This window comes from Rhinatrema bivittatum, chromosome 5, assembly GCF_901001135.1.
Source record: "Rhinatrema bivittatum chromosome 5, aRhiBiv1.1, whole genome shotgun sequence".
Lineage (NCBI taxonomy): Eukaryota > Metazoa > Chordata > Amphibia > Gymnophiona > Rhinatrematidae > Rhinatrema > Rhinatrema bivittatum.
Genome location: NC_042619.1, coordinates 74183852 through 74197542, shown reverse-complemented (window position 1 = coordinate 74197542; position 13691 = coordinate 74183852). Strand labels below are relative to the sequence as shown.

The following is a 13691-nucleotide window of genomic DNA, read 5'->3' as shown; positions in this document are numbered from 1 at the left end:
CACTTTACCATAGGCCTAATACCATATGGGATGCAGTAAACTGCCTCGATTACTAGGAGAAAGGTAGTTTATTAAGTCTATTAAACTATTACTATTGAAAGTGTATTTGTTTGCAGTGTATGCCTAAATAATATATATGTTGTTGTAAGTGATATTTTTACTTCAGAAGATTGTACTTTGAAGGTCTATTTTCCATATGCAATCTGCCCTTTTAGGTTGGGGAAGTTAATACAATTTAAAATGGAAAAGAATACATAAGTTTTAATTATGTGGAGAGGGGAGGGAAGGGGGAATGAAAGGCTGTGAGGTTTGTCTAGGGCATCTAATACCCTTGTATCAGCCCTAAGAGAGAGTGTGTCACACACACAGACTCCCAGCATTCACCAACCTCTCACACCCCCAGGGGGCAGATCCTGGAGAAGGGTGGGAGGCAGGCAATAGGGAATGGAGGAGTCCTGTTTCTAGACCCAGGAGGTGGGGCAGCCTCCCTAGTGTGGATGCCAAAGACTGAGAATAAAAAAATAACAGGGCCAAATACTGAGTGGTTAGAGCAGTGAGCTGCAAACAAGGGAAGCCCGGGTTCAAATCCTATTGCCATTCCTTGTGACCTTGGGCAAGTCACTTCACTCTCCATTGCCTTCCTCCTGCCCTGGCCCTCTGTAACTTCACCTGCACTGGGCCATGGGAGGGGAGGGGTGCCATTTCATCCTTCACTTCAGACAGCAGATTGCCTTGTGCCAGCCCTGGATGGTTGGATGTGGAACCAGAGTGGAGTGACCAGGTGCATAAGGAGGCACTTCAGGGTGGGGGAGGGGGAGGGGGAGAGATGGGAAAGTGTAGTATAGATCAGAAGAAAAAAGGCACAGAGAAAGAAAGGGACATAACACTATAAAATGAGAAGGGGGAAGAGAATAAGTTAGATGATGAACGAGAGCAGACATAGCCAATGAATAAGTTAGTGCAAGAAACTAGAAAATGTTTTATTGTATTTTCTGGAAGACTCTTATTACCTTATGTCAAATATCCACGGGCCTTCTGGTTTAGACAAATCTTACCATACATACAGCATGGGCTAAATAGAATCACATGTGTCCTGTGAGATTTCTTGGTCCAAAGTTGAGAAATTCTTCTGCATTGGATTTTTTTTTTTTTTGTGAACCTCCCACTCCAGGAAGTGTATGCGGCCCTCTTTCTCCCTGGCTATTACACTAGCTGTAGAGTAGTGTGGGGGAGGGAGAGGAAATGGCCGAAGTATCCAAAGACCAGTAACTTGGTATTCATATACAGACCCCAAACCCAGTCATTGTTGGCAACAATCGCTGTATTTTCCTTGCATATAATGAGTCTCTGGAATGCGTTTTCTGCTTTTCGCTCGTTGCTGATGCTCCACTTAACAGGCTCTGTTCTCCCATTTCCCCCTCAAAACAGAAACAGAAGAAGAAAAAGGTATTGGATTCCTTTCCAGCTGGTATGGATGTGGACAAGTTTTTGCTGTCTTTGCATTATGATGAGTAAACAGATGAGCCTTACGTGTGGACTAACCAGTGGTCTTTAGTTCAGTGCCATCATCAGAGTGGAGTGTGATAACCACTCAGAGTGCACCAACATTTTTACATTTGGAAAGAGATCATAAAAAATGCTTTGTTTGTAAATAGTTTGAATTCTGTGTATTCTGTTGTATGTTTTTAAAGCACTTTCACAAAATGTAGATTCATATTTGCAAATGTCATGTACTGTAAATATTGTACATTATAGAATTAAGTATCCTGAAGTGCTAATTTCTTTATGGTTAAATGCATTTTATAGCTTGTTCCCTGTAACTTGTTTGCTGTTTATTTTTGAAATTTCCTACATCAATTCATAGTTCTGGTTTTTGTTGGGCTAAAACATGCAGCCCCCTTCCTTTTTGGAACTGCTCTGTTCTCAGTAATGGCCATTTCTAGACATTAAACTGCTAGCCTGAAACCAGTGATGGGCAGAACTGTTTCCATTAACAAGGTGCCTGGTTGCCAAGCCTGCCCTGAGCTTGTAATGTGCACAATGCTATCTCTTGTAGTGCTCCTCTCCCTTTGATTGAAACCATGGCTGAATGCACACTCTTATGTTTCCAGATGTTAGAACAGGGGTATTCACTTCCACACCTCAAGGGTCACAAATAGGTCAGGTTTTCAGGATATCCCTAAGGAATATGCATGAGGGTTGAATGCGCACAACTTTAAAAGTATTTGGATCTATCTCCTGCATGTTCATTAGGGATATCTTGCAAGCCTAAGGACGAAATGAATAGCATTGTGTTAGACCTTTTTCCCTCTGGGTTGGGATGCCAGTTCCTGTAGAAGTCTTCTCTTGCACAAGGTAGGTGATGTTCCAGTAGAACTAAGGTGTAGTATGATTGAGGTGTTTTTTTTGATGGCTATATTTTTTTTTTTTACTAAACCAATGGTGGCTACATTTCATAGTGTGACCATGGTGGCCTGTGCTGAAACTGCATTAGCCACCATGCCTTTGTTTGTTCATAGAATATAAAAATAGGGCCATATCACCAAAAGGAATGAAGTATTACACAGTAAATACTGTTAAGGCTCCTGCCTGTGAAGGGCTCATGGATGTGCAGTCTTTCAATTTGGACAGGCTTTTGTGCTAAAGTAGATTTAATAAATTCATGGTAACTTATTTACACCCTGTAATAAAAACTGCTGGCAGAGTTGACAAATAATTAGTGTGAAGTGCTGGCCTCCTCTTCCTCCTTCAGCCCTTGTTGTAGGTTGTGTGCCTTGCTGTGCTGAGGTAGATGATAAGCTTGTTTTGTAGCTGGAAATTTGCAAGCTAATTGGTTTTGCTGTACATGTTGCCAGCGTTCCCTAAGATGATGGTTTATGGAGGGGCAATCACAAATGCTGGAGGGAGCAGCTTAGCCCCTGTGCCGCAAGTATTCTAAACTGGCACTAAAAAGCAGAGCAGCCTGCTACTGTTTCATTAGTTACATCTATTTTGTATTTACTATTTTGGAAACAATTTAAAGGTTAAACATAAACGACATGGAAGCTGTGCTTCTGAGCCTTCTATGTCTTTACATAAAACAGAATTAATAGAAACAGGTTCTTGCATAGAAATAGAAAAGGCATTGCGGTAAGTATGAGTATCCAAGCAGTCCTCTTAATCACTATTTGCTCAACCCCATACTTCTAGCTTCTGATGGTAAAGAGGAGATATAGGGCATCCACATCTCCAGTGTTTTCTTCTTTGTTCATGGCTTTCCCGTTATTAATTCTAAAATTGGTGTGGAGAGTATTTCTTCAAAATCTGAAAGAGGGATCCATTTCTTGCTGCTAAAAACGAAGTCATTCTAGCTCTGCTATAGATGGGGGAGGCTCACAAGGCAACAGCCTCCAGGGAAGTGGGTAGTTATTCCCTGGCTAATTTATCCTGCTATCTATGGCAAACACTGGGTATGGTAAGCAAACTTGCTCTATTAGGGAGTTCCAAGTTTAAGGTTGCAGGGTACCACATTTGCCGGTATATAAGATGCACCCCCTTTTTTATACATATTTTTAAGGGAAAAAATAATTTTCTGTATAATTTTAGCGTATGTTAAACTGACTTATAAATCAGAACTTTGGGGTACTAAATCAAGTGTCTGGTGGGGGTGGGGGGGAGTGACACAGTGGCATCGGGGAGCAAGGGCGTGCTGCCCAATTGGCAGCGCGCCCTTGTATTTATTATACAGCTTGATGGTACTGCCTGGGGCGGGAAGCAGTGAAGGTAACCTAGTAGAAGTAGGCCAGGGGGACTCAGCTGCGCTTCGGCAAGCCCCCTTTGCCCAGCACCGGCCCATCGGGGAGCGATTCTGCAGGTCCTATGCACCAGTAATCAAAATCACCAGCTCATAGGACCTGCAGACCCTGCTCCCCGAATCAGGTGGCACAACACCCCCCGGGTGATGTTTCTTGGGTGTTGTGCTAGGGCCTCTAGGGATGTTCAGAAGCCTAAGATTCAAATGTTTGGCCAATTTTTTCCGTTTACTCCATTTTCCTTTGAAGCACTAATTTATCCTGAGCAAGAACAACCTGCCCAGATTTAATTTTTTTTTTTATTTCCTCTTCTATCATTCCAAGTTTCCCTTTGAATTCCTGAGATTCCATCTTCTGATTTTGCATGAGCACAGTCACAGTTTTTATCAAGGAACTTGTATCCAAAGCAGTATCCAGTCTTACAAGCACAGTCCAGATGCTATTAACCACTGATGGAGGAAGGTTAGGTTAAATGATACCATTGGAGATTAAACTTGCTGCTTCTCCAGAGTTGAAATCACTAACAGCGTCTGCTTGGGGGGGAGGGGAGGGGAGTGTCGCGGTGGCGGAGAGCGAGGGCGTGCTGCCAGATTGGCTGGTGCTTGGCCCTCGCTCCCCAACGCCACCGTGACACTTCCCTCCCTTCCCCCCCCCCCCCTCCACCGGACGCTGTTAAATTTGATTACTGGTGCATAGGATGCACTACTTTTTTTGAGGGGGAAAAAGTTCGTCCTATACTCTGGTAAATACGGTATTTACTGAGTAAGCAAACTGGCCCCCACCATGAAGCATAAACTATAGTTGAGAACAGATTTGGCTAAACTTGTCTAAATGTACTGTCAGTCTTCGAAAGAGAATCAAAACAGTAATGGGACATAAATGTGTTAACTGAAACCAAAGTTGCAGCTTTGCAGATCTCCTCACTGAGTACTACTCAAAGCTTAGGCTCTTACTTGATGAGCCTTCTGAGGCTTTCTTACAGTCTTGCTAAGGTATAGCAGCAGCAATGCACTAAGCCAGCCAATTAGATAAAATATGCCTCGTGACAGCTGCTCTTTACTGGTTAGGGTTGTAAGAGAGAGAGAACAGCTGAGAAGTTTTAGGATGTGGCTGAGTTTTTCTTGTAATACACGAGGCCCTTTTGTAGGGCTTTTTCACCTTCATGGGCATGGGCCTTAGGTGAGATGGTAGGGCAAGTCTGCTACTGGCTGTCAGCACCTACCTGCAATGGCTGATGCATCCTGCTATCTATGGCCAAACACCCTTTACAGTAAGCAAACTTGCTTTACTATTGGCTCTGTGGGCTTCCTATCTTGAACAGTGCAGAACTCACAGATGGAGTTTGAACTTAACAGCTGCTTTTGTTAGGGTGGTCCCTCCAGAGCTAGTGCAACTTGCTACCTTCCCCTGTACATCTTTACTGGGTTGCTCTACCTACTCTTTATTTGTTCTAAAGGGAAGATATCTAAATATCTCAGCCTTTTAATGTCCTCTTTCCATATATTTTTGGGTATTATGCACTCCAGTATGCATTTCCTGTTTAGAAGGGTTTTTTCTTTTCTTTTTTTAATCTAGTTTTTCCTACTTAATGCAAGTCCATTATTAAAAAAAAAAAATATAACTCTCAGCCTGCTAAAATTTATTTAAGTATATGCACCTTGTAAACATTCAAAAACCCACTGAAATATAGTGTTATGTTTTAGAGATGCAAACCTTGTTCAAACAGGTTTCTGCTCTGTTATGCTCAAATGCTTTACGTACATGATGAAAGTGAGCTAGTTTAAATATTTTCCACTAATCAAACCAACAGCTATCTGTTCAAAGATCAGCTGTATATGCGTGCAAATTCTTTGCTTTCTAAGTTGAGCAGCTGGACACTTCTTAGGCGTGAACTTGCTTGAACTAGTCTTTGAGGCGGTTAAGGATAAGAAATATTGCTTGGCTATTGTATACCATTACTCTGCTGCCTGCCTCTGTGCTCTTTATAACAACTGTAGTGGAATAAAAATGCAAAAGAGTTAAGTAGTGGCAGTCCTGTGCCTTCTGCATGGTGCAAGACTTTCAGCTTGGTCTCACAATGAAGCTGAGGCCATGAGGGCTAGCTGGGTAAACACTGTTCCCTGTACGTACCAGGATCAGTCCAGACCGCTGGGTTGTGTGTCCCTTCCAGTAGGTGGAGTCAGAGAAAAAAGTTGAAGGCACCCTCTGATAACCCAGTGTGCCACCTGCGATCCCTCAGTATTTCTCTGACTCCAGCAAGTGAAGGAAGACATACCCTGCGGTCCTGATCCTTTCTAAATTGTTGTGTTTATTTCTATTGGAAAGGGGTTTCTTATAACCTTAATGACCAAAAAAAAAAGAAGCAGCAGCTAGCATAAAGAGAGTACAGATCTTCTTAAGCAGGCAGGGCAGGGCTTTGTGCCCACAAGCCTTGATACCTGGAGATAACCGGCTCCATTTTTTGTAAAAATAAATAAATAATAATGATACACAGCCTGCTCTAAGCACCTGGGGCTCCGGAGGAACTTACAGGTTACGCAGTTGAATTTTTTCTGCCATGCCGCGGGGATCTTGGTGTTCTGCGTGTGGATAGCCGGCAGCGAGGCTCTCCCGCGAGGGCCTCTGTCACTGTTCCCTCCCCGGGGGCAAAGGACCTTCAGAACTGCCTGTTTCAGGCAAAAGAGTGTCTTTGCGTGGCTCAGCTGGCTCTTCTCCAACTGCCTGCCCCGTTCCCCGTTCCTGTGCTTAGCTGTGCAGGGTCTGGGGGGAGGGGATCTTCCTCTGCCGCTTTCCCCTCCTAGTTTAAGCTCTGAAAGGCCTCTAGATGTAGATTTTGAAGCCCTGCCTCCTCCCATGCCCCTGGGGGGGGGTCTTAAAGAGGCAGCATCCTTCTTCCCCACAGTTTATTTTACTGCTGCACAAAGCTTATCTGGAGGCAGATTTGGATTTGCAGCAGGTCCCAGTGGTGAAGGGCCAGTAGTTCCTGCAGCTCCTATACCCTATTTGGCCCATGGACCCCACACCCCAAGACCCTGCCACGGTGGACACTGTGGGCACAAGCGATGATGTTGAAGATTCCGCTCTAGTGGAAGGGGATGACCCACCAGGTGTGTGTGTTTGTTTATTTATATCTGAGATATCACATCGGTTTACATTCAGAGGGCTTACAATCTAAATTTGTACCTGAGGCAATGGAGGGTAAAGTGACTTGTCCAAGGTCACAAGGAGCAATAGTGGGACTTGAACGCTGGTCTCCTGGTTCGTAGCCCACTGCTCTTAACCACTAGGCTATTCATCTTTGCAGGGAGGAATTGGATCCCTTAATTCCTCATGTTCTGGAAGAACTTGATATTCCGGTTCTGCAGCCAGTGGCAGATCCTTCCCCAGGGGACCCTGTTCTTGCAGGGCTAAGGACTCCGCCTGAAGCTTTGCCCTTTCACCCGAAGCTTTAGCAGCTGCTTACGCGGGAATGGGACGCGCCAGAGGCCAGTCTGAGGGTTAGTAGGGCCATGGAAAAACTTTATCCACTTCTGCAGTAGTCCTTGGATTTGCTTAAGGTCCCTAAAGTGGACACAGCCATCTCAGTGATCGATAAGCGCACGACCATTCCGGTGACGGGAGGCACAGCTTTTAAGGACCTCCAGGATAGGAAGCTGGATCTTCTCAAACGGATTTTAGTTGTTTCGGCGCTTGGAGTCAGAGCGGCTGTTTGCAGTAGCCTCATGCAGAGAGCTACCATTAGGTGGGTGCAACAGTTGCTCACTACTCAGGAACACCTTTTGGTGGAGCTGGAAAAGGCAAATCGTTTGGAGTCGGCTGTGGCTTATACTGCCGATACCTTATATGATCTCCTACGTACCTCCTCGCTCACGATGGCCTCCGCAGTTTCTGCTAGGAGGCTTATTTGTCTCCGCAACCGGGCAGCTGACGCTACCTCAAAGTTGCGGCTGGGTTCCTTCCTATTTAAAGGAAACTTGTTGTTCGGTGATGAGCTAGAGCATCTCATTAAAGACTTGGGGGATAATAAAGTTTACAAGCTCCCGGAGGACAAGCCTCGCTCTTCTCGCCCCTTTGGATCGGTCAGGGGTCATTTTTGGGGTCAACGCTGTTTTTGGATGGGTAGGGCCCTGTCCTTTGCTCTGAGGCTGACGTCCACCCGGTCCCAGGCTTGGGCCCATTCCTTTCGCAGGAGATAGCCTTCGCGCGAGGGAGCCTCCCAAGGTTTCTCTGCCAACAAGTCTGCCTAATGAAGTTGCGCCAGCCCATTCCTCTGTTCCGGAGATTGGAGGATGCCTCTCTCTGTTGCGCGAGGAATGGGTCAAGATCACCTCGGATCAGTGGGTTCTAAACATCATCGAACACGGTTACACATTGGATTTTGCTCGCCCGCTACGGGAACTGTTCTTGGTGTCACCTTGCGGGTCCCAGACAAAGCAACAGTTAATTCTCCAGACCTTGGTTCGCTTGAAGGATCTAGGGGCAATTGGCCCGGTCCCACTGAACGAACATGTACACCGTGGAGGAAAGGAGGAGCAGGGCTGATATGATACAGAATTTCAGATACTTGATAGGTTTTAATGATCCAAAGACAATGACAAACCTTTTCCGTTGCAAAAAAATCAGCAGAACCAGGGGTCACGATTTAAAACTCCAGGGAGGAAGACTCAGAACCAATGTCAGGAAGTATTTCTTCACAGAGAGGGATTCCTGGAATGCCCTTCCGGAGGAAGTGGTGAAGACTAAAATTGTGAAGGATTTCAAAGGGGCGTGGGATAAATACTGTGGATCCATAAAGAGTATGTGAATGAAGAGAAGAGGCATGGGGGTGGCTTGTGGGAATGACTGCTACTACCTGGAGATTAATATCCTTATTCAATAAACAGGCATATATTGGAGATTCAGGCGTTGTCCTGCTGGGAACCGTTCTTGCACATCTCGGGTTCTGAGGTTTCGCTTCGGACAGTACCCTCCTTTCTGCCTAAGGTGGTCTCTGTGTTTCACGTGAATCAGTCAGTTGAGTTGCCTACGTTTCCTGATTTGGATCGGACTTCTCCTCAGGTTCAGGAATTGAGGAGGCTAGATGTCTGCTGGGTACTTCTGTGATACTTAGAAGTAACTAATGTTTTTAGTTTCTCAGACCATCTTTTTGTCTTATGGAGCAGTCGTAAGAATAGTTGTCAGGCTCCCAAGGCTACCATTGCCCTATGGCTGAAGGACACCATTGCTTCTGCATACATTTGTCACGGCCGGCCAGTATCAGATGGTCTGAAGGCTCATTCGATTAGATCTCAAATGGCATAGAGGGCTGAGAGCCACTGTGTTTTGCCGTAGGAGATTTGCAGAGCAGCGACTTGGAAATCTTTGCACACATTTGCTAAGCATTATCGTTTAGAGGTCAGAGCTCTGGAAGTTTATTCTTTTGGCAGCAGTGTGCTTCGGGCGGGACTCTCCGGATCCCACCCCATTTAGGGCAGCTCGGGTACATCCCAGCGGTCTGGACTGATCCTGGTACGTACAGGGAAAGGAAAATTTGATTCTTACCTGCTAACTTTCATTCCTGTAGTACCAAGGATCAGTCCAGACGCCCACCCAGACCTATAATGTTCTGGAGAGTCTGCTCAATTGTTTTTTTTTCTCTCTGCAAGGTTTAGGAGACTATGAAGAATGACAACTTTTGATACAATATTGTGTCTGTGCTCTTTTTATGTATATAGTTTTAGCACTGTTTGGTTGTATTTTATTGTTCTGGTCATTGATTATTCAACTTAATTTTTCTGCTTTGATATTGATTATACTGAGGGATTGCAGGTGGCACACTGGGTTATCAGAGGGTGCCTAACTTTTTTCGCTGACTCCACCTGCTGGCAGGGAGACACAACCCAGCAGTCTGGGCTGATCCTTGGTACTACAGGAATGAAAATTAGCAGGTAACCAATTTTGCTGTACTGAACCTGAAGTACAGTGCAGAATAGTATAACAGCAGTTACCATTTTAAACAGCAAGTTTCATTGTCAAAAGCAGTCTGAATTTTACTGCAGTAAATCACTTATCATGTATGGCAGTACATAATATATATATTGCTGTACAAAATCATATGCTCCTGTCCCTTCGAGGTAGAGCTTACAGTCTATTCAAGGAAAGCAGACAGGGCAAAACTGTGAATTTCATTTATTAAGAAAATGGTTAAAAACAAGGCTGGCAGCAGGAGTTAAAAGGTGAGTTTTTAGCCTGCCTATGAGTAAGGCCTGCCACAGGGCCGTGTAATGGACCAATTCAGGAGCTCTATTCTAACTTTGATTTTTGGATGATCTGCCCTTTGTGAATTAGAACTGGGGCCCTCTTAGGAAAGTACAGCATCTACTCTTGTGTTGCATGAATTGGTCATGGGGTGGGGAGTTATAACCCCCGTTCTGCCTGATCTATGGAAGACAGTTTCTTTGTCTACTAAAGGTGGTTAGATTCTTAAACAGTGGTCATTCTTCCAGAATGGGATTTTACTTTCCAGCTTCCATATCATGCTCTAGGAGCCTGCAGCAATTCCTTTTCAATCACTTGGCAATAGTACACTCTTATGATAGGCTGGAGTGGGTTTCAGCCCATTGGTGAGACTATCCTAGGGTCTTGGGATGACAAACATGCCCCTGTTGAGAAAAAGAGCAAACTACCCTTACCTGAGCTGCTCTACTTAATTCCCTGTGAAGAGGAGATAATGATGGGGGGCCTGGAAGAGCGTGAAGCTGCAGTGACAAAAGGAAGGGGACGGGTGCTACCATGCGCCCTTCACCATCTACCCTCTCACCCATGCCAGCAGGATAACCTTGCCCAGCTTTTCCAGTTGCCCTGCTGACCTGAGAGTAAAGGATTAGTATGGCTGCGGGAGGAGAAGACAGGAGTGAAAGCGCTTTGAAAGAGGCCTTAAAATGGAGGAGGGCAGGAAGACCCACTAATGGGATGGGGCCTGGGCTGTAGGAGAGAAGCGAGTAAGAAAGTGTCATGGTGGGGGGAAGCAGGCAAGGCACTGGAAACAGGCCATGGGGTGGGGTAGCACTTGGGGGAAGAGGATGACCAAGGAAAGGGTCACTGAGGTCTATAGGTGGAAGGATAAGCCAAAGAAAGAAAGCTTATTGTAGAAAATATTCAATAGTGAAGTTTTACTTAAAATAATATGTGGACTCATTTGTAATTAGTTTTCTGTATGGCATTTATTCTTTATTGGTGATAGAGGATGTGTGATGATTATTGCATAAACCAATATAATATGGGCACAGGATAAGTTTCCTTAAAAAAAAAAAAAAATTGGTACTAAATACTATGTAAAGTTCTGTCAGCTACTTCCTCATTCCCAAATGCATTTCAGACAGTAACACTGCACATTAATTAGCTGTTCCAAGCCTTGACCCACTGTTTTTTCCTCCATGATCCCTAAAGCTTTTCAATCAGTATTGCTGAGGCACCACCTCCTCCATTGCAAATTGCAGCAAGCCCAAACTCGCCTTGCTTTAGAGTATGGGCCAGGTGAGCAACGAGTCTCGCTCCAGACATCCTAAAAAGGAAAACAAAATAGAAATGTCAGTAAGCTTAAGTTAGCATCTATTATTTTTTATTTATTTATTTATTTAAGGGTTTTTTATATACCGAAGCACGTTTGCAAAACATCACCTCGGTTCACAATGTAACATAACCTAGCAACAAGCTTTACAATAATATAAATTTTTAACAAGGAGTCGGTTAACAGGGGCTGGAGGAAATAATACATGGATTATATACATATGTACTCTTTTTTTTTTTTTTTAAACAATAGAGTTAATCAAAGCAGTTAGGTTATTGGCAAGGGGGGGGTGGGGTATTATGAGTAAGAAGGTGGAGGAGAGGGAGACCCACAAGAAGTGGGGAGGAGGGAGAAAAGATATAATTGGGCGTGAATCAGTCGGGTGAATCTAGAAAAATCTCCAAAAGAAACCAAACTCCAGCTACTGTCATCTCCCTGCCCATTTATTGTGCTCCAGCAAAAAGAGGATCCCTGTTTGTTCCACCTCCTTTAGAAGAATGTACCTTACAGGATCTGGAGCAAAAGCATAGCTAAAAGGAGAGGCTTTCTTTTAATGACCAATTTGAGCTGCTTTCCTCAAACTGATTTAAAGAAAGCAATTTTATATTTAAAAACATTTTTGAACACTGAAGTTTTTAATGCAGCCGTGTTTGAGGGATATTGAGCTCTGTTTTCTCTTTCTCTAACCTATAGCTAAATCTGTCTGGGTTAGCACTGCTGGGGCAATTGTGCGTGTGGGTTGAACCATGTGTGGGGCTCTTGTAGTTGCACAAGGCTACACTGTCCATCATGGTTCAAAGTGCCCAACAGTGGCAGTAGATGAGCACTGGCCCAGGACTGCGTGCAGCTTGGAGGGAACATTGCACTGGTTGGTTGATGCAACAGACTTGCAAGCAAATACTTCACTCCTACTGCCTTAATGAGTAGTAGGCGATACTTGCCTGAGAGCTCCTTTGTTCTCAAGCCAGACCTGTATTCTACTACCTGTGGAGGGGAGCTTTAGCTCCTACCCTCCTCTTGGTGTAATTCTATTTCCTCACCAGCACTAGTCTCCCAAACTTACACAGCATTCCTTAAAAGAAAAGCTTGTGTTCTTCCACCAGCCCAACATGATGGGCTGACATCATACGACAGCCCAGAGTCTGTCCCTTTTTCTCTCACAGCTCAAAAAGTTTTACCACCTTCTGAGCAAGCACAGGTCTCACGCTAGCATCCCTGAGCCTGATTCTGCCTCCAACTTTTATCTGCACCACAAATGGTCAGAAAAAAACTTCTATCAGTGTCACCACATCAAACTTTAAGATGTTAACAGGAAAAAGTCCCTTCTGAAAGATTAAGGACTAACCCATTCAAAAAAAATTTAAGAAATATGGACACAATGTCCATTTTATATTTACATTCGCTGTCTTAAATGTCTTGGACCTGGCCAAGCTGCTGTTGTAAGATAAAGTGACCTCAGTTAATGTGGCTGTTTGTTTTGCTGATATTTATGGATCAGTCGGTTACAAATGGTTTAAATAGATAAAAATAAAAACTCATTCTGCTGTGTTTCACACAAGATAGGACTTATCACTGCAGTTCCTTTCTAGAGGGTTGAGAATGGCCTAGAGAACATCACTTCCAAAGGCCACCTAAAAGCATTTAGAACGTATTCAGACCCCTTTACCTGTTCCACATTTTGTTATTCTAAAAATGGATAATATGCAATTTTCCCTCGGACCCTTTGCTATGACACTCAGAGTTGAGCCCAGGTGCATCCTGTTTCCATTGATCATCCTTGCCATGTTTTTCCAACTTAGCATGCACCTGTGGGAAATTCAATTGCTTGGACATGATTTGGAAAGGCACACGCCTGTCTATATAAGGTCCCACCCTTGACAGGACATGTCAGAGCAAAGTCAAATCCATGAAGTTGAAGGAATTGGCTGTAGCCTTCCAGGACAGGATTGGGTCAAGGCACAGAGCTGGGGAAGGGTTAAAAAAAAAAAAAATTGCTGCAGCATGGAAGGTCCCAAAGAACACAGTGCTCTCTGTCATTCTTAAGTGGAAGAAGTTCAGAACCACCAGGACTTTTCATAGAGCTGGCCCCCTGCCCAAATTGAGCAATTGGGGAGAAGGGCCTTGGATCAAGGAGGTGACCAAGAATCCTAGGGTCTCTCTGATAGAGCTCCAGCGTTCCACTGTGGAGATGAGAGAATTTTCCAGCAGGACAACCCTCTCTGCCACGCTCCACCAATCAGGCCTTTATGGTAGATGGAAGCTGCCACTCAGTAAAAGGCACATGAGAGCCCACTTGGAGTTCATCAAAAGGCACTTAAAGGACTCTCGGAGCATTAGAAACAAGATTCTCT

The 13691-nt window shown here is 44.4% G+C and overlaps 2 protein-coding genes across 2 annotated transcripts in view; one reads left to right on the top strand and one right to left on the bottom strand.

The window, feature by feature from the left end:
- Positions 1-1968, top strand: part of LOC115092020 (protein NPAT) — a 187246-nt gene extending 185278 nt beyond the window's left edge. The window contains 1 exon segment of the mRNA XM_029602466.1: positions 1429-1968. Within this exon segment, the coding sequence (XP_029458326.1) occupies positions 1429-1515 (87 nt within the window). The 3' untranslated portion in view covers positions 1516-1968.
- A 7974-nt stretch (positions 1969-9942) lies between these two features.
- The window catches only part of ACAT1 (acetyl-CoA acetyltransferase 1), a 75773-nt gene continuing 72024 nt past the window's right edge, over positions 9943-13691 (bottom strand). The window contains exon 12 of the mRNA XM_029602464.1: positions 9943-11334. Within this exon, the coding sequence (XP_029458324.1) occupies positions 11214-11334 (121 nt within the window). The 3' untranslated portion in view covers positions 9943-11213. The remainder of the gene's footprint in view (positions 11335-13691) is intronic.